The sequence below is a fragment of the Colletotrichum fructicola genome (assembly GCF_000319635.2).
Source record: "Colletotrichum fructicola Nara gc5 chromosome Unknown KSG_Nara_v1_contig06, whole genome shotgun sequence".
In the NCBI taxonomy this organism is placed as follows: Eukaryota; Fungi; Ascomycota; class Sordariomycetes; order Glomerellales; family Glomerellaceae; genus Colletotrichum; species Colletotrichum fructicola.
This window is the reverse complement of record NW_027094056.1, coordinates 2,203,058-2,223,679: the sequence shown is the minus strand read 5'-3', so window position 1 is coordinate 2,223,679 and position 20,622 is coordinate 2,203,058. Positions and strand designations below refer to the sequence as shown.

Genomic DNA, 20,622 nt, shown 5'->3' with positions numbered 1-20,622 from the left:
TCTGGCAGATAGACAGCTGCATGTATGTAATGCAAATGTACACACAAGCAACTTTGCGTCCTGCAGTCTGCGTCTTGTGTACCACTACTGCTGCTGCTACTCTCTCGCACGCAGCAGCAGTACAGCACACATCAACGCTCGTTCCCGAATGAACGACAATTCTTCAGCCATCGCCATGGATGGGGCCCTGGTTCCACCCCACCTTGTCCCCCTCGAACAGAGTGATCCAGGATCCCATCCCAATCCCCCATCGTCCAACATCCTTGCCCATGCCTATCCTGGGCCCCAACCTGGGTTCGCGCCACCATCGTTCATTGCTGGGACCTGCTGCTGGGCTGGTCTGTTGTTGGCTGCCCATTGACACACGCCTCCAAGGTCTCTGCTAGTCCCGCACCAGAAAATGTGATGTGTGCCAGATGCAATGTACCGGGCCTATGCTAGGCTAGGTATGTTTCTTTTCGTGCTTGCTTGCTTGCTGCCTCTGCTGGGCTGTTCGTTCGCCGCTCCTCTCCCGCTGCTGCTGGCCTTCCGCGCGCCGGTTGCTCGCCGATTTACCTATTATCAGATGGCACCGCTCATATTTTCTTCTTTGCACTAGCAGACGCAGAGCAGGGACATGGAACACCCGCTCCCGCCTTGCGCCTTGAAGCCGCCTTCTCTCACCTCTCGCTCGCTCATACCACAAGCCTACCTGGTCCTTGCCAGTTTCGTCGGCCCAGAAAGGCCCAGTGCTTTGTCCTTTTTCTCGTGCGAGTCCAAAGAAACGGCAAACTATAAGTATCGACTGGCGCCGCCTTGGGTTTGGACATTATTCAGATCACCATCATCGGCCATCAACAGCTTGAGGACATTGCTTGAAGCACTTCACACACCTCACCCACCCACCCACTCACTCACTCGATATCTCCAAAACCGACACACACGCACCAGAGCTCCCCGGGTTTTTATCAACGCCAACTCGACAACTGCCTGGCTTTGCATATTCACATACATTTACACGCCTGCACACGCGCAACCAACCACGCAAACCATACAACATGACTTGCTCATCGCAATGCCAGGTCGACAAGGCCTCTCTCAGAAACCAACAACAGCCATCGTCTCCCACAAGCGGACCTAAACAGGTGAGTGAGCCCCCCCTCCCGCCCCTCCGGCGGCAACCACCACCACTACAGAGCCAGAACTAACTCTCTTTGAAGCATCTTCTCCCAGGCATTCGCTGCCCTACGTGCCATGCCTCAGGTAAAGAGGTGTGGGTACTACCCGGAAAAGAGTGCGGCTACTGCGGCACGCCCTGCGGCTAAGCCAGCTCATGTGAGTTGCTCCCACGTCATTGAGATCTGTGGCGGTGAGGCTGACCTTTAGCAAGCCCCAAATTCCCCCGATAAGGAGTCAGTAGCTGGGATTGCGATGCGATAACAGGCACTGCCAAAACTGTAACGATACCCTGGGACAACGGCGAACGGCGACACACGAGGGCAAGGGATTGGGAATGGGTGGGAAGGGGACGAGGGTCTGTTCGACTATGAGGTCCATTTTCATTTTTTTCTTTCTCGTTTTTCGAGAGCACGGGTTAAAAAAGGGGGGGAGAGGGGAGATCAAAACCTCTGGGGTGGGCCATTCTGGGTACCGGCCCTGTAATGTTAACGAGCCATGTCTGTCCGATTTTCAGATCGGTTTGCGCAATGGGAGGGGAAGGGAGTTCCCTACCTTCCGGGCGGGAGGGACGGGAAGAAGATGGATGGAAAGAATGGCGAAAGACACGGCAACCAAAAAAGGGTCCCGGATCATGGAATTAGGAATTGTAATGATTACCATACGCAGATGCTCTGTTCAAGTTAGAGAGACGTATGAGCTCTTCTCTGTTCTCAACGACGTTGCTTTTGGCTGGACAGTGACACGCCCGATGCGAGCAGGTCGGGGTCGCATTCCCCGATTTCGATTCGGACATCCTTGCTGGGAGCTGCAGACCGAGATGCAGTGGACATGGAGCCGGAACAAATCGAATGGCTCCGTTCACAACGCTGCCGACCAGGACGGAGGAGGTTCCTTTGCTCGGAGATAAACCCGGTGCTGCTGGAACACTTGACGCCGATTTGCGTACGACGTCTGCGATGGAATGCGATGGCCGCGCTGGGACTGCATGGTGGAGGTGCCCCCTGAGATTTACACCGGTCCCGATCAAGGTTGTATCGCAGTTGAGAAAGGGTAAAGAGACAAGGAAAAGCAACAATTACAGCTTTGCTTGCGAAGGAACCTGGCATCCAGCGGGTCCCCCAGGCGCGGATTTCGCACAAGGTTGCAAGCTGCAGATATCTGCAGGCATCGATGACAAGGTGCTGTATGGACTCGCGCGAGTTGCAGTCCCAGGCCCAAGGTCCTAAATACAGTGGCAGCGGAAACGAAACCGCAGTATCGCGGCAGCCAGAACAAAAACAGCGGTAATAAGTGGTAAACCTCGGCCTGGGTGCGCTGCTGGCGTTGCAGCTTTCAGCGCAGGTCCCCTAACAACCCAATCGGTCCCGAGCCTCTGGTTCCACTGACACATACAGCTGGACCTGGTTCGTTACACCCCAACGGCCTGCGGGTGGACGTCCTGCGACCGCATCGCTCCACAGTGAGGCAGAGGCCGGTTTGGTGGATGGAGCAAATCTGAGAGAACTGGAGGCGTGCGTGCATGCTAGCCTAGGTAGCGGCAGGTGAGCTGCATTATCCAGATCCGGTCCCAGAACCCACGCCCAGGTTCGTGATCTTGGGGCATCCACGTCGGGTCTTGGTGTTCGGGGATGGCGCTGGATGCCGAAGCGTGTGGAGGGGGCAGATGGGTCTTTGATGGATCTTGGGTGGCCCTGACTCCTGCTGCCGGGGGATCGTAATGCTTGCCCTGAGTTACAAAAGAGACTGGCGAGGGGCTGCGGGCTTTCTTGTCTCGCGTCGTCGTAAGACAGTGATATCGTCATTTATGACGAGGCGGAATGGTTGGTGTTGCTGTGTAATGGATATGTTGCGGGTCGGGCTAACGGACAAAAGCTCAGGGAGTATTTGCCGCGTGCGTTGCATGGCTGCGCGACAGCCGAGTCAAGCACGTTCGATTGCTGGAACTGCCTACCTGGGCAACTCGAGGTTGGGTTGATTCCTCTTTGTCGATTCGGTCAATGGAGCAGGGGCTCGGGGCATCGCATCGCATCTGCAAACGACTGACTGGATTGCGACGCAACATGGCCGGCGGGTTGGTTTGCTAGTGGCAGGGCAGGGCAAGACAAGGCACAAATCAGAAATCAGAATCCCGTAAGAATGGGGGAACGGGAAAGAGGATCGAGAAGGGCCAGATACTACACCGGTGTGCAAAGATGGGTGTCTTGGCCTGTTCACCGTCGTTTCGGAGGGCAATTGTGACTGTGAGGACCGAGGAAGAATGGCTGAGAAAAGAAAGGTCAAGCAGAAAAGAGAGGGAAAATGGTGAAGAAAAAAGCAAAGTTTGATTGACGGTGCAAGGCGTAGAAGTTGATAGATGACCAGTCTTTTTTTCCACAGGCGCTATGGTTGCCCTTTCCTGTTAGGTAGTTGCATCTGCACTTGGGTTGCTCTTTCCTTAGCTTCCCCGTTCGAGTTACAGAAGTTCTTGCCCATCCCAGATCCAGGGAAACGCAGGTGCACACAGCTGCTGATTGGCCCCTACCGTCGTTTCCTTGTCGTACTTTCCTCATTGATTGACTCCCGCCGGCTGAGGTAGGTACCTTAGACGCTTGTCACGTGCTTTCCCGCCATCTGCGACCGCATGGACATTGGACTGACAGACATCCAGGATCGGTGATTTGAATCTCCAAGTGATCTGTCTGTCCGATCTGTCATGCCCGTCCCCCGTCAGCAGGTCTCACCTGCTTGATTGCCTGGCTCTCCTTCTCGGGCTCAGTCAACATCATCATTCTTTCCTTGCTGATGCCTCGTACGAGTACTGGAACCTGGTTTAAGGCGAATTCATGGCCCGATAGATGGAGCACGCCCGACCCTGAGTCGCTCGCAGCCTGGCCTGGACACCAACTGGACACCAGCTATTACACCATCAGATTCAGACTCACCTCAGATTCAGGAGCTCCAAACTGGGCTCGTGACAAATACCCCATCAAGAGCTATTTATTACCGTATATCTCGACTTTTGGAAGTGCAGTCCCAAACGGAGGGAGTCCTTTGATAAACCTTATTAAACTTCCGTACGGCGAATGTGTTCCGTCCGTAATTCTGGTACCTGGCGTATTACAGCCTCTTCGGACACTTTCAGGTCCCCGGCGGCTCCAGGCCAATCGATCGACGGTAATTCCAGCTTCCTAGCTTCCGGCTACCGGGACCATCCCGCCACCGGCGGTCAAACATGAAGAAAAGTCGAGACGAATCACTACCTGGCCCTGGTGGTGCGCCAAGGCTTGTCAGTGTATGAGAGCAGGTGGCTTTCTTGTATCAATGCAATAATCGAATGGCGTCGCATCACTTTCGCTTTTGTTTGCCCGCCTGGCCGCGTACTCGAAAGCCCCTGCCCCTGTTTGGTGTTTACTGAGCAAGCAAATGTCCCAGCATTCAGCAGCTTACCTCACCAACCTAGGTAGGTAGCTAAAGAAAGGGATTTTTTGGGTGTCACCTCATGTTTCTGATAGGCGCCCTGGGCCACACCATGTTCGTTCTTGCAAACTCCTTCCTTGCTTCTTTTTTAGTTTCCTCAACCCTCAAGGTCCATGGAGCCCACACTCACTCAAGCTGCGATAAATGAAAATGAGTCACCAGGAAAGCCATGACATGATGTGTGTCTCCGATCTTTGCTTTCGAGTTGTTGCTTCTTGTCTCAGCTCATTCGTATTGATCGGTGCAGCGCGATTCAAACTCCACACGCGAGAATCACTCGAGTGGCCAGATTTAGACTCTACGTCGCGTGCATGCCCATCGAATTTAGCAATTCAGAGTTGTTGCGTTTCTGCAACCTTTCGGAGAAAATGGCAAGGGAGCTTATCGTAACCATCTTACCCCTAACTTGCCTTGTGCTTGGCGGCTTGCGGCTTTTTCTGTATCGTCATCAGTCTAAGCATGACAGACAAGATGCCTATTACTCGTTTGCTGGCTGGCCTCGGTAGGTCCTACCTGAAAGAAGCCTTTCATTCCCGGGACGGGACTCCCGTCGGGACTTCCCTAGGTACCTAACCAACCAGTGGCCGGATAATTCTCAACGGCTCTTGTTCCTATTGGTGACTTGCCTTACTTAATCTCTCCATTTGGGCAATGCCCACGAAGGAACAGGTAGGCACGAATACCTCAGGTAGAACAGCCTTCGCCTTACGTTAGGCCGAAAGGTAAACCCCGCAGAATCCCCGGCTTAAGGTTTGCTGCGCTTTCCCCCTTCCCGCCTTGACTCCACGTTTCCACGTCTCCCACCCCTTCCCCTTCCCACCCACGGCGGTTTTTTTTTGCCCAGCCCGCCACTTCCCGACCTGAAGCCGCTGCCGTTGCACCTGTCCCGTCACGTCAAGCCCTGCCACCAAAGCTCCCGTCTGCTGCGCTGCACCTTGATTGAGCTTCTGCCTCCCCGACCTCAATTCAATTGACATCACTCCTCCGGCCCAACCCTATCCTGTCCTTTCTCCATTCCGCCGCTTCATAGGTAACATGAACGGCATTAGCCTCTTGTGCGATGCCGCGGGCTCCGACATGCTGAACACGCTCTATTCCCCGCCCGAACCACCGAAACAACCGGCCCCTCCCAAACGCAAACTGAGTCTCTCCGACGCATCTCCCTCCGCGACACATGTTTGCCATATCTGCAAGCGCGTCTACGAGCGAGCCGACCATCTGACGCGCCATCTCCGATCACACGAGAATGCAAGGCCCTACCAGTGTTCTCGCTGTCCAAAGCGATTCAATCGCGCCGACCTCCTGACCCGCCACGAGACCACCCACGACCGAGATTCCACCGGCAAGGGCAGAACCTTCATTCGGAGGAGCGATCGCGCTGCTGAGGCCTGTCTGAACTGCGCTGCCTCCAAGTCCAAGTGTGAGGTTCGTTGCCATCTCTGTTTTATGTCTTCCCGATGCCTCCCGCCGTCCACCGGCTCTGACCTCCACCGTTCCCGGCCGGTTCGTCACCTCAGCCGCCGGCCGTTGTATCCGGTGTCCATCATCTACCGCGAGTCCTGCTCCGCCGCTCGTATCTCCCGCCCTTCATATCTTTCGTCCGAGTTGCCGTTTTCCAACTCCGTGATTGTCCGTCCATGCGGTACTCGCATATCATATCAAGGAAAGAACACTGACATGACCACTCGCATAGGATGCAAAACCATGCTCACGTTGTCGCTCCAAAAACCTGCCTTGCGAAGTGCCATCAAAGCGCACCCATCCCCACCGAACATCTACTGACGAGGGGCACTCTACACCTTCCGAAACTTCCACGATGCATGCTGGGATGGACATGAATGGGGGGATGGACTCTGGCCCGGTGGCATATAGCAGCTCCAGGATGTCCATGATGCCCACAAATCCAGACATGAGCCACGAAATGGACGGGCCGTCATTCATGAATGACGGTTTCGCAAACCCGGTGATCGACATGGTAATGGATGATATCGTCAACTTCAACCCGGTCCATAATTACTTCCAGGACATGGACTTCTCGTCTTGGGACCTTAACTTCGACACCATCACTGTCCCACAAATTGATGTCCATCCGAGCCCGGAATCAACAACAACCAATCGCTCAAAGTCAGCTACCCGTAACGCCTCGAGAGCTCACGCTGCCTTCAAGCGGTCACCCTGGTTATGGGAACCGGGGCCCAAGGATCATGCACTTCACCATGCTTCTCCTCAGGATAAGGAGCGACTCGTCTTTGATGAAAATAACTTGGCAAACTCGCCAGCATTCGACAAGCTAATCAATACGCCGGGAACCAAGCTGAAGATGACAGCTTCCGCAAGAGACAGCCTTCTGGCCCTGGTTGTGGCCAGCACGGTGCAAAAGGGAGCCCGTCAACGGACGCCCTCGTTTCCAACTCTGGACCTCTTGAATTATCTGGTTCAAGCCCACTTCATCCATGATGAACATCAGAGCGACAGCTGGATTCACATAGCAACCTTTGACGCGACTGCGGCGATACCAGAATTGCTCGCTGGCATACTGTCCAGTGGCGCAACATATATCTCCATACCAGCGGTCTGGCAATTCGGGTACTCTCTTCATGAAGTCCTGCGTCTCGCGCTGGCAGACCTGGTGAGTAATGTGTCTAATCCTTTGCGTTTTTCCCAAATCATCATCCGGCGTCCCGGATGCGGGTATCTGACTTATTATTGCTTAGTTCGAGGGTTCCAATACTTTCACACGAGATCTCGGCGCTCTCCAAGCCTTCATGTTGAACCTCGACATCGGCATTTGGAGTGGCTTCAAACGGAAGATGGAAATCGCAGAGAGCTTCTTGCAACCTCCTATGACCATGCTGAGAAGGGCTGGCAACTTCTCGGCCCCACCGGACTCACCCTCACTCATTCCAACCATGGCCGATCCCCCAGATGTCCTCGATTCCAAGTGGCGCAAGTTCGCAAAGCGCGAGTCTTACAAACGGCTTGTTCTGCATCTTTTCTTTCACGACATTGAAACATCCATCGGCTTCTGCAAGAACCCACTCATGTCTTTCACCGAACTCAGCTTTAGTCTCCCCGCATCTCGCGACCTATGGCGAGCGAGAACTGCGGAGCAATGGCGCAGCATATACATCGCCAAGACCAACGCTGCCCCAGATCGCACCATCCCTAGGGTCTGTGAAGTCATGCATTGCACTGAAATTCTCGATGACCTTGAGCAGTTGGTGGACATGGAGCTTTGTTATATGGCTTTGCTCCACGGATACTGGGGTCAAATTGGAGCGTACAGAGAAGCAATCAAGTTTTACACCGACGGCATGTCGAACAAGCGGAACACGACTCACAAATTATGGCTCAAAACCCAATACCAGGAGTTATACCGGGATCTGAACGACTTCTCAACCATGATCCTTACTTCAAAAAGGCCTACAGCGCAACTAGCGGTGATGTCTGAGGTGTTGATGATGGTACTTCATGTGTCACCCGACATTCTTCAAACGTTTGCGGGAAAGGCTGGCGAGGACGAGGCTCGACGAACGTACAGTAGCCTGGAGGAAAGCTGGGCCAAAACTTCGGAGGCTCGGCATGCTATTTGGCACGCAGGCCAAATTTTCCATCACGCGCGCCAACTTCCACCTGCCTCGTTACGAGACTTCAACGCCATTGCGGTCTATTTCGCCTGTCTCACTCTCTGGGCCTACGGACTGCTCTCGTGCTCCGCGTCTAGGCACGGGTCGGATCCGGAAGTGGGAAGCGGCAATAGATCGGGAGCCTATATCCTCATGGATTCGGAAGAAAACCGTGAGACGAGGGCATTCCTTCAACTCGACCGCGGTGTGCCTGGTCTGACATTGAACGGCAACCCCGCTGACGGTGTTGAATCGTTATCAAACCCGAGTGTGGTACTTTCTGTTGCACGAGGCATTTTTAGGAATAACTTTCCTGTTGTTTCAGAGCCTTTGCCCCCGCTAGTTGAGAGCTTAAGAAGCCTTCTTCAAGATTTAGGTTCGGGCGCGGCAGGCCGACCATCGAGAGCTGCCAGCGTTGACGACATTTGACGTGGAGCAACTTTGGAGGCGATCGCTGTTGACCAGGACGGTATGGTCAGAGACCGACGGCTACAAGACCAGCAGCCAGATCCAAAGCGCATTATGGAACGATCTCAAACGGCGACGTGACAAGAGACTATCAAGCAAATTTCCAACAGGCCTGTTGGTCACCAATTTCTACGATGTTGTATGATAATTCGTCATGTATTTCATTGAGCGATTTTTGTCGAATTTAAGCATTGCAAAGCGGAATCTAGGTAAATCAAGGAGAACAGAGACTTGCAGACTACTGGAAAGTACCTATGCTCAGCGGATAGTGAAGTCTCTCGATTACGTAGGAGACAACTAATGCACAGACCACCAGGGCGCGGAAACAAGTTCACTTAAGATGGATGGAGCAAGCAGGTACATCGACTACATGGCATGTACATGTTCTCCGTCGCAGACTTGGCTTACTCTCAAGTAGCTCAGCTAAAACGGTGAGCTGCATTCATCCTGATGCGCAGAATTGTGGAAGTTTTGACGATGAGAGTTTTCCAAATGCGGCAACAAGAGTCGTTACGATATGAGACACGCCGTCCCCTTTTAAGGACAAGGTCTTCAAGTATCCGTACCTGCGAAGCTAAATCATTGACAGGGATGGCAATGATCCCCACCATGATCGCGAATCTGAACCTTCGACGCGTCGCGATTCTCTACCCTGGACACTCCACCAGCATGTGCCGTCGACTTTGGTTTCGGTACCGATTTTTTGGAAACGTTTTGCAGAACAGAGGGCTGTAAGCGGGACAGCGTTTATCATGAATTCTGAGGGAGCTGTGAACATGGCAGCGACCGCGCCTTCTCCCGTACCTACTGCTGCTGAAGCCCCTCCGATGGCGACAGAAAGCGCTGGAGAAGCTCCGGAGCTGCCAGCCCCTGGAGGACTGACAAGAGAAATATCAACTGAGGAGCAGCCATCTCATGAACAATCGAACCATGAACAACAGATTGCCGAAGAGTACAACAAAACACCACCTCTTCCTAGCAGCCCTCTGAGCACCGATGGCTGGGACGACCGGCGATCTTTCGAGGAAGGTCTGTTGGAGACATTCCACGCCATCGAGTCGCCGGGGACGTTTGCTTCATTCCATCCGCTCAAGACTGCCAATGGACCTCTCAACCCAGGGCTCCATGTTGCCGATGTAGGGCCCATTAGCTTCCCCCTAAAGGAGGAATAGGCTCGCAGCTTGATCGAAAAGGCGCGGCAAGCCCCATTCGGCAAGGGCAGCGATACCGTCGTCGATACGGCGGTGCGGAATACTTGGGAACTAGATCCCACGCAGTTCGAGCTCCGCAGCCCCAATTGGACCGGCGTCATCAACACGTTGTGTAAAAGGGCAGCGTAGGACATGGGTATCAACGCACCTATTATTGCAGATTTGTACAAGCTCCTGATTTACGAAAAGGGCGCCATGTTCAAGGCGCATGTCGAGTATGTCATATCCGTGGAGCCGTAGGTGTAAAGTAACGGGTGTAGAGCTAACCCCATCCAGCACCGAAAAGATCCCCGGGATGTTTGGCACCTTGGTCGTTTGCCTCCCGTCCCCTCATGAAGGAGGCGAGGTCGTGGCCAAGCACTGTGGAGAGACTAAGACGTTGAAGACATCCAAATATAGGGAAGGGTCCGTTGCCGCATGGTACTCTGATGTCTCCCACGAGGTTCTACCCGTCACTTGGGGATATCGCGTTGTTCTCACGTATAACCTCGCCCTTGACCCTTCGAGACAGTTGCCCTCTGCCGGCCGCCGGCGAGCCGAAACGCGGAAGCTGCGTCACTCGCTGAGGAAATGGTTGAAAGGCGGCATTCCCGGCCAGTCGGACGAAAACGAGCTCTACTACCGGCTCGACCACGAGTATACCGAGGCCAACCTCTCCATGTCGGCTTTGAAAGGACGAGATTACGAGGTGGTGCAAGTTCTCGACGACCTTTCCACAGAGCTCGAGTTTGACGTCTTCCTCGCAGCGCTGGAGACCAAGGAAGAGGGCACCGTGGGATATGATCACGGTGGGTATCGGTATAAAGATGACGATTGGGACGATGACGATGAAGGGTGGCACGAGCTGGAAGACGTTCATGAGGCGTCTCAGCGTGTGAAGCAGCTTGTTGGAGTTCACGGGCGTCCTGTTATGCGTGACATAGAGTTCAATCAGGACCACGCCCTTGACAATGGTGATTTCTGGGATGACGCCGATCAAGAAGAAGAATACCAAGGGTTCATGGGAAACTCGGTTCGCGGTTACATTATGAAGTCTGGAAAGTAGAAGCTAATTTGTGTTCCAGGGACCTACCGCTACCCACTGGTACCGCGTTACGGTGAGTCAATTCCTCACACTGGCGTTCAACTTGGATATATGCTGATGAAAAAGTTAAGGCCGTGATGATCGTGCCACGTGCAAACGTAGCGTCATTCCTCAAACGCAACCTTGAGAAAGACGATAGGAGATCGGCCTACCCCTCCTATTACCTCGAAAAGGAACGCACAGGAAATTCCCGGCTTGTTGTGTCGTATTTGACGCACACAGCTTCGAAGCCGGGGAAGGGCCAGGCGTCGGCTCTCAATGCTCTGCAAGATATTTGGAACACATCGATATGTCAACCCGGATCAAAAGTTGCGTTGACGAGCACAGAGACCAGCGATCTGCTTGAAGCTGCCGTCCACTTGCGGGAATGGGAATTCTTCGAAAAGATTGCTGCCGACCCTCATGGGCTGATCAATTCCTATATCTTCGAGTGGTTGAGCAAGCAGGTCGGTGGTGGCAAGGTCTCCTTGCGAGTGCACATGGTCGAGTCTTTTGCGCCGAACGGGTCTCCCGTCCTGACCGATGAGGTTCGCGAGTGGGCGCTGGACATCTTTTCCAAGGGATTGGCAATCTCGTCTGCTTCTGGCAGTTTTGTCGGCTCTGATGGGTTGGCTGCGATTCTGGCTGCCAGGCGGTATGCCGACTTTGCCTGGCTCAATTCAATGTAAGCTCTGCCGCCGTGCTTTTACCAGGCCGTCTCTAACAAATGTCGCAGCGTCGTCCCCATCATTGAGAACCACCTCAACATCCCGGCGTTTGCTCTCGACGTCCTATCAGCCCTCTTCATGATCACTAAGAAGAAGATCTTCCCGGTACAGGAAGGCGTGCAGCTCTACAAGCGCCTCGCCAAAAAGTTCATCTCGCAGCTCGACTTCAACACCGTCTACGGCGACAGACCGGAGGAGAAGAACATGCCGCGCAAGCGACGCAAAGACATTTTCGGGCAGCTCGGTCCCGGGGCGGACTACAACTACGACCTCGCCGTCCATCCCGACACGCTCGCCGATTTCTTCTCCCACCTCATCAAGCTGAGCACGCCACCGCAGGAGGACCTTGTAGTGCCCCTCGCCATCAAGCTTGTGGGCCACGCGAGGCACATGAAGTGGAACGACTTCCACCCCCTCTGGCTGCCGTTCCTCAGGGAGCTCATTGAGCGGCTCGAGTCCCATAAGGTCCCCCTGACGACTCCCCGCTACCGCCAGATAGCCGGCGCCATCCTTGAAGCTTACCGCGACACCTACCTCGGCGAGAAGCCCTCGACCCAAGCTCGCGATGACAACGCCAGGGTCTCCCCATGCTATTGCGGAGACTGCGACATACTGAACGAGTTTCTGCGCAGCGGCAACATGCAGCAGCAGCGATTTACCGTCAGCAAGCCAAGGCGCCACCATCTCCATAAACAGATCGAGAACTACGGCATCAGATGCTCGCACGTCAGCGATAGGAGCGGTCCGCAGGATACGCTCGTGGTAACCAAGCTGGACCCGGCTCCAGGTGCCAAGTGGAAGGCGGCCCGGGAGGATACGGCAGAGCAGTTCCAGCAGTTCGACCAGACGAAGCTGGGGATCCTGCTGGGCGAGGACTACCCGCGTATCGCGGAGGCATTGTGGGAGCGGCCCACGAATCTCGCGCCGGGCTCCGGCGGTATCTCTTACATGCCGGCACCGGTTCAGACTCATCCTCAGGCTCCTGTTCAGGCGTCATATGCCCCGGCTCAAGCTCCGCTGCAATCGACATATGCTCCTCCAGTTCAAGCACCTACATACCCGCCCGCTCAACCTCAAATGTCAACTCGGCCCCCGGGAGGTTTGGCACCGCACCCGGGACAGGGCATGTACATCCGCGAACCGGACAACCAGCCCTTCCCTACCCGCCGCCCGCCCGGTTTGGCGTACACCCTCCCAACAACTGGGTCCGGCCGCCGACGGTCCACATGCCTCACGGCGTGCCGGACCCAAGACCTGCTGGCGGAGGATATCTATCTTCGATGCCAACAATGCGGAGCCAGATGGCCTGAATAAAATGAAATGAATCCGCGTATCAGACTTGTTGAGTGAATGGAGCCCGTCGGTGATTGCCCGCAACGTTGACGATTCAGAACTTTTGAGACTTGAGAGATATGTTCAACACGACACATCTCCAGAGGCTAAGAATGCAGTGCAACCGTGTCTTTGATGGCATCTCCGAATTGCCTCACGAGAGGGAGAAGGGAGCCCGAAAATCTCTCATTGGAAATCCCGTATGTGTGAAGTCTATTAGACACCTCTTTCACTGACTCGTCCCTCCCTGCGCAAATGCTCCAATTTCTCGTGTGTATAATTGCGATCGGCCCGTTTGATGCCCTCAAGTGTCTGCTCCCGGACCGAAGCGGTGAGTTTGCGATAGAGTCTTGTTGCAGCGAGCAATAAATCAACGGTATCGCCGCATCGACTGAGTGCAACCTGACGAGGTTGATGTTGCTGAAACTTGCCCGCAGCTCTCTAAGGTAAATCGTTCGTCTTTTTTGTGCACTGGAAGCCCAGACATGCACAAGAAGATGTGCAGTTGATTTGGGTGCACAAGGTTTATGCTTAATCAATGCGGGTCGATCAAGCGAGGGCCAAGCCAAGCCAAGCACTCCTCCCTCCTCCCTAAAAGCAGCGACCTCAGACTATCACTCAGCTCGTTGCTCGGCACAGGTATTTGCCGGGGGTGTATCTTCATCTCAGTGAGATGAACGCTCGATTGCGATTGTCCCACCTAGCAGAAGGGGACTTCGTTATCCGTCATGTCATGAATTCCCATGATCTGATCCCCAAATTCCCACCTCCGCAGGAAGCACGGCAGCCCCGTCATTTCTTAAGCGAGAATGGGAGAAGGAAGAGAACCCCCAATTGTGATTCCGTGAGAGTGATGTGCAGTCTGTAACACACCCTGACGACAGGCCTCCCCCTACTGGCGTTCCATTTCAGCAACAGTATGGAGTACTCGATACTCTGTGGCCATTGCCCCTGCTGTTTTAAGCAGGGACAAACGACAGTGGGACTCTGGGTTGGACTTCTTGCATCGTCAAAGTCAGTCGTCTCTTACACAAACCCCATCTCGTATGGGCCGACGATCCCCATCAAAAAGTGATATCATGACATGCTAATGTCAGGTTGAAGACTGACGTTTTAGCGTATGTACCGGGTCGAGTGACGGGAAGCCAGCCAGCCGCCCAGCCTCGCGGTGCCTGGCGGGGAAAAAGCCACCAAAAGCTAGCGACCGAGAGAGGTAGCTGAGTCAAGGGCAGGTTGTTGGGGGAATCTCCATCGCAGTGACATTCCGACATGATCAGCGTTCGCTCGCTTGTCAGTTGTCAACGTCGTTCGTTCCGCTCGCTACCTTTAGTTGGAGGTGCTAGAGGCACGAGACGGCCGGTGCTGTGGTGCGCTTCTCCGTAACTTTTACGGAGACCAACCACCGCCTCACGGGGCACCTCGCCACCAACCCGGATCGGGGGGAGATGCGCTCGGGGTAAGTGGGGGTAAAGTGCGTGCAGCACCGGCGTGCGGCTGCTGTTTGCTGCATGGCCAAAGAGTCCTCAGTCACGCCAACCAAGCTTCCACTGACACCGACATACGAGAGATCCGACCGAAAGTAACTCTCAACGGCCTGCGCACTTGATTTCCCGCACATACCCCAAATCAAAGTCCTCACGCCATTCGAGTTGACAGTCGGAACTGCCGGCCAGTCTCGGACCTGATCGAAAAGGGAAGAGGGGGAACTGTACCCCGCGCAAACACAGGTCTCGACATCTCGTCCCAGTGACGTAACCGCCTCCGTCTCCCGATCATCTGCAGCGCTTGCATATCGTCGTTCGCAAAAGGCCGCTTCATTCAACCAGCATAGTCGTGATCATGCCGACCCAACGCAGCAGCGAGGCCGAGGTCAAATCGTGGGGTTTTCCTCACGTCTTCACTTGGACCGATGGACCGTATGTAGTAATAGTCTCCTACATGTGGCTGGGCGACGACTTTCTGTGCTTGCAGCGCCCATGAAGTGTTATCCCGATACAGAAAACCAACGGCAGACTGACATCTGAATCTGCAGGAACGCGTATTATCCCCCGCATTCGCATCGCGGTCTGACAACACATCTGATCTTGAGAGGGAACTTGACAATCACCTATCCCAAGGATGAACAGCCCGAGAAGGTTACGTTTGGCGTCGGCGACCGCATTGATGTTGACGCTGGCCGCCTGCATGAGGTATGGATTGGAGATGAAGGATGTACCTATGTAATTGGAGAGTAGGCAATCGACGCAGTGAGATGCCTGGCGTGAGGCTTTGTTTCGTCATGTGTCCATATAACCTGCAGATGCCTCGGAGAATTTGTTGATCGTCATGTCAAGCCTATCCCGGACTTTTCGGAATGTGGACGCGGATCCGGTAAAACGTCTCGACAACCTGGGTCTCGTCGAAACGTCTGCTTGATTGGAATCAAAAACTGCCCTAACCAGACCGCTCTAGTCTGTGGCAAAGCAAAATCGTCTCCGTAAATATAGACGTGAACACCGACGGCCTTGACCGCAGGCTTGACCAAGTTTGAGTTTGTCTGCTACTCAATGCGACCACCATGACTACTGCTCAAGTGATCGATGGCCGAACGCCCGGTCAGAGCGTTGGTCCCCTTTTCTGAATCTGAAGAAAAATGCACCGGATGAGCTGCCAATCCCGCCGGAGGTCAAAGTCGTGCATCGAGCATCCTTGATGACCGGGCGTGCCTTTTGTCGAGGTTTCACAACAACATCGAGCCGCAGCGCCAAGAAGCGGCATTGTCATTGGAAATATCAGCTCAAGCATACGCAAGATGCGACTTCAGTCGACGAGTCCGCGAGTGCACGGGCGGAGGGATGAAGGTCGAAAATGTGCCCTTCAGGTGAGTGTCCTTGACGATAGACAGTCCCTTGCGTTGGCTGACAATTGTGTGTCAGCAAACTTAGTGGTCGCAACAGAATAGAATTCGCCCTGTCGTGGTGAGAGAAACGATTTTGAAACGAGAAGGAGTCCTTTGCCCGTGCACGTTGGCTACGTATGAAGTATGGAGGTCTCCCGACTCATTCAGGGGACCGGAGATCAAAACGTTCCGGAAGGTCATGGAACCCCAACCTCCATGCCGACGAGGCGACTTTCGTCCGTTCAATGCGGCGAACTGACTCAAATCTGAAGAAATGTGTGCCAATGTTGGGACGGGCTGTCTTGCGATTGAGCTTGGTGGAGAGCGGATCGGTGAAGCTTGCGCAGCCTACTGACGTGCTTTATTTTCCCCAAGGATATCCAAGTTCGTAAGATACTGCGCCTTGTGCCTGGTTGCTAAACAATGATTTCCTCGGCAGCATTCTTGCTCTCCTGGATCGGGCTGCCTGGCTATGAGCTTCGCTTCGCTCCACGTTGACCGATGACAGTTGGGAAAGTCTAGGCGAAATAAGCCTAGACGGAGCGAGCTCTGAATTTGACCACTAGCATAGACCATAGCAACATCGCGCGGGTATCGAAAATTATTCGTCCGTGGGCGCTTTGGGCGTCATTCAGTTTCTCTGCCATCGTCTCATGATGGGCTTTGCCAGCAGCTGCCAGCAGCATCTGGGACACCCACTGTCTTGTTGTAGCATCGTTTGGATGACCACGAATAAAGTCCAACCACATCGAGTCATTTTGGAGCAACCGTCAGCCTTGACTCGAGGCCACGCGGGAGACATGAGTTCACCGGCTTTCCTCCGGGTTGGACAGTAGTCCACGGCTCGGAAAAAGGGCGGTCACCGAGTTCTGGAGCAATTGAGTCGAGTGCTTGCGCCGAGTCAGACTGACGTGGACAACGCGCTTGCGCAAGTTCTGCTTCAAGTTGAGAGTTTGGAGACATCCGCCAGCTTTCTTTTTCCGAGCAGCCGGATGTCGTGCGTCGGCGAGCGGCAACAGGCTGAAAAACAACGAACTGGCGAGATGAATGGAGTGCAGATCAATCTGGCTCAAGGCGCAACCATCTTCAGGTTGCATGATCATCCGGCCTTAAAAAATGGAGCCGCGGTGCCGTTCCATTTGCGGTGAGGTGCTCCGACGATGCTCCGAGGCGGCGTACTCTCGGTGCAGTCTGCGTGCTCGGTTCGATATGGCGGCTGTTTCGACTTGCCATGGGTCAACAGCGCACATCCGACGTCGCAGCGTCGTAAGGCGCATGTTTGGAAAAGCCTTGGTCGTGGTTGGATTAGAGACCGACTTTGTTGCTTCGTCCAGCACCATCGTCCAGCCAGTTTATCCCACCCGATAGACAGGGATGGGAATAAAAACATTGCCGGCGAAAAAGCGGTCGAAGTCTCAACGATGCTGCGGGCTGGCGGGGTTCGAGCTAATAACAGACATGATAAGTTTGAACCGCGGAAACACGGCCTGCCAGCAAAGGTGAAGTACACAGTACTTCCCACGCTCCCCGCGAGTCCTTGAAAGTGGACAATCTTGCAAGTTGCCACGAGTTTTCGACCTCCAGGGGACCATCTACTTGCATCTTCGGCCGAACGAGCACCAAGTGCACGGCGCGTCGTGGTCATTCGTAGCATCAACAGGAAAAGAGTGTCCGTACCTCGCGAGTCAAGTTGTGCAGTGCAATTAACGGTCTGGATAAGCCGCTACGGGCGATGGCCGGGAGCAGTGTGTATTAGCAAGCGAGTGCAAGCAACGCAGCGCAGCGTCTCATTCTCGAGTGTCTGAGACCGTTGTTGGCTGGGGCTCCTGGGCAGAAAAGTCGGATCCTGAAATCCTGGCAATTGCGCACCCAGCACTTTTGGCGACTGCAACCGTGCAACGTCGCTAGGAGCTTTTTCGCGGTTTACAGCTTGTTAGTGGTTAGTGTGTTCGTACACCACAGACGACGGTTGACCCATCACCCTGGCTGTCATTCCGCCCACTCGGAGAATAATCCACTTGCAAATTGTGCAGAATTGAGAATGCGATCTCGATGGCGGCCGTTGTCCGTGTTCCCCAGCGTGCGTGTTTCGCTACCCATCAACGCTGAAAACAGGACTTTTGTGGTACTGAATGACGTTTCCCAAACGTGGCTTACAGAATAGGCTGGAAACTCCTGACTTTCGATGTGCGGGGAGGGGAATGGTCGCACTGAAAACAGGCAAAAGTAAATTGCATGCTCGGCCGATGAGCTCTGAATGATGGAAGGTTGTCGTTATCGACATTTGGGCACCCGTGACTGTGTATCCGCAGTGGAAAACCTGATGCGGCCGAGAAAGGGCAATTTCACGAACCCTTGAACCTTGTTCGGCCGGCGCACCGAGCCAGGTCTGGTGGGGGAGATTGGCCGCTGTGACACCAGGAGGAGGCTACCTATTCCACGGCGGCTGGGAGCCATACTCGGTCCATGTCAAGGCATCGTGAGGAGCCACGATGGAGTGTTGTCTTGGTGCTCGCAATACTCGGATATTATGATGCTGAATACGTGCAGAATACGGCGGCTCTCATTTGACGGGGTCGGGGAATTAGAGTGCTTCCATGCAGGACGCGAATACGTGCTTGGCCGCCGTCTGAAGGTCGACACCTTATTCCAGAAGTATGAAGGCTGATGACAGGGAGTGGCTGTTATCGGGGTGCGGGCAGTCTCAGATTGTCTTGTCCGACGTTGAAAGAGTGGCTGATGGGATTTGGAGATCGACGACGGGCATCCCTTCGCATGCACGAACTGCATCGGGTTGCCAGAAGTCTGCTGGTGAGGCGACCAAGCATATTGCTTGAAAAGAGAGCGGAGGGGAGGACGTGTGATGAGGATATGCTGGTCTTTGCAACCCCCGAGTGCCCCATCAAGTCAAGTGCCACACTCTGAAACGAGCACCTTCACTGAGCCTCAAGGGCGACGACCAGACATTTTAGTGGCACAGCCATTAACTGCGTGCCTGACACCTTGTATCTGAAGGGCTACCGATACACTGACGGGAGTGAGATGCATGCATCCACACCGGGCAAGGTGAGGTCGCGGGCACCGCCAGCGGCCGAGAGGGAGGATGAGAGACGAACTGATGATTTGCGTTGACCACGGACAGGCAGAGCACGCCAAATGATGGCGAGATGAGGGGAAGCTATCCCTGTCGGTGTCCAGGCCACCACTTGTGCAGTGTAAGAAGCTGGCGTCGCAGCGTAGTACGAAAACGAGCGCGGGCGGGGAGAAAGAGGGCACATAATGACCGAACCAGGTTGACTTGAAATCTGGATCTGATATACGATAGGGTCAAGGAGAATAAGACGAGGGGAATTTGATAGTGATGGGAGCACCACGGAGCGCTAGTCGGCATCGGAGAAATAGGTTGATCAGATGCCGTGACCTGGGGAAGATGCAGGTCTGGCTTTGATCGAGAACTGGTCAGGTCAGGTCTGGTCTGGTCAGGTCAGTCCGGTCAAGCGTGTGGTCGCATCTGGAATTTGCGAAAGGCGCATGGGAAAGTGAGCGAACCGGAGATGGCGCTATGTTGGTTGAGCAAGCGCCCAGGGTCCGGAAGGAGGAGGGTGAGGCCACCACCTGGCTAAAGACAAGACACACACGGCAGATACGGGACAGTCACAGACAGAGCTTCGTGGTCCTCACCTCATGCAAGAAACGTGGGTTTTGTGGCCGCGGAGAGAAAGGCCGGGTCCTCGAGGGATGGAACCTGCCATGAGCGACCTAACGCAAAGCAAGGGAAAAAAGCCAGGAACAGGAACAGGAACAGGAACCACCTCGTGAACAACACACGGCGGCGGCAAGGGCAGGACGCGGAGCGGGCAACTCCAACCCTAGGAAGGTGAGGTCGCAACGTGGTGGCTTGACGGACTTGGGATAGGACGAGGGGGCTAATCGTACCTTCCCAGGTTCTCTGTCGTTCCTTCCCTTGAGCTTCCCCTCACTGCGACCTTCCTTCCGTCTCGTTGCGCATGGCAGCAGGCTGCTCTTTCTGATCTGCGAGCTGAGGTAAGGAAGGAACGGCAAGAAACACGCGAGGTTGGTTTTGGTTGCCCCTGCCGTAAGTAGACGGGAAGGAACGAGGAGGAACAAACGGAAGGACCCAATGCACCGGCAGGACCTGGAAGGAAGGAAGGAAACAAACACCACATCTAAGGCAGGAAGGTGAGCAAGTAAGGTACCTACCCACGCTACCTCAACGAAGATACGAAAGAAGCTCCCGATACTCTGGGCTGGCTTTGGCGATTGCCTTGCACTAAAACAAGCCAACATCGCCGTGCCAGGAGAGTCTGACGCCCCCAAATTCCCCATCCAAGCGAATACAAGTCCGCAGTGCTGAGAAAGGAAACACCTAGCTCGAATGGCTCCAATGGCGCTGGCGGGGCCGATCCGGGCCTCGCAATCCCGACTTTGGGCGAAAGCCTTCCACCCAAACACCAAGCCACCCTACGAATACAATCCTCATTTTCCAGCTACGACGTCCACCTCATTTCACTACCTAAACTTACGCGGTACGGACACAGCCAGAAAGAACCTTCGTGACGATGATGAATCAGGGCGTCCGCCGCAGGTAGAGAGGTAACAGGTGCCGCGCCCGCGTCATGGTCTCGATGCGTCCCGTGTCTAGGTACTGATCCAATCAAGGACTCCGATGCATCAATCATCG

General features: G+C 54.5%; 4 protein-coding genes across 4 annotated transcripts; all 4 read left to right on the top strand.

The window, feature by feature from the left end:
* Positions 1 to 421: 421 nt before the first annotated feature.
* Positions 422 to 1,399, top strand: CGGC5_v010903 (uncharacterized protein; the record flags this gene model as incomplete). Its single annotated transcript, XM_066152431.1, has 5 exons — positions 422 to 446; positions 599 to 694; positions 1,082 to 1,124; positions 1,200 to 1,314; positions 1,370 to 1,399. The coding sequence occupies 5 exons, from the start codon at positions 422 to 424 to the stop codon at positions 1,397 to 1,399; spliced, it is 309 nt and encodes a 102-aa protein (XP_066008214.1).
* A 4,250-nt stretch (positions 1,400 to 5,649) lies between these two features.
* Positions 5,650 to 8,669, top strand: hxnR-0 (Nicotinate catabolism cluster-specific transcription factor; the record flags this gene model as incomplete). The annotated part of the gene is made up of 3 exons (XM_032020177.1): positions 5,650 to 6,039; positions 6,308 to 7,243; positions 7,329 to 8,669. The coding sequence occupies 3 exons, from the start codon at positions 5,650 to 5,652 to the stop codon at positions 8,667 to 8,669; spliced, it is 2,667 nt and encodes an 888-aa protein (XP_031892493.1).
* A 1,382-nt stretch (positions 8,670 to 10,051) lies between these two features.
* CGGC5_v010901 (uncharacterized protein) lies at positions 10,052 to 13,024 on the top strand (the record flags this gene model as incomplete). The annotated part of the gene is made up of 5 exons (XM_032020202.1): positions 10,052 to 10,134; positions 10,196 to 10,931; positions 10,984 to 11,016; positions 11,075 to 11,667; positions 11,719 to 13,024. The coding sequence occupies 5 exons, from the start codon at positions 10,052 to 10,054 to the stop codon at positions 13,022 to 13,024; spliced, it is 2,751 nt and encodes a 916-aa protein (XP_031892495.1).
* Positions 13,025 to 14,881: 1,857 nt separating this feature from the next.
* On the top strand, positions 14,882 to 15,276 carry CGGC5_v010900 (uncharacterized protein; the record flags this gene model as incomplete). Its single annotated transcript, XM_032020213.1, has 2 exons — positions 14,882 to 14,958; positions 15,075 to 15,276. 2 exons carry the CDS (start codon positions 14,882 to 14,884, stop codon positions 15,274 to 15,276), a joined length of 279 nt encoding a protein of 92 aa, XP_031892490.1.
* Between the last annotated feature and the right edge of the window lie 5,346 nt (positions 15,277 to 20,622).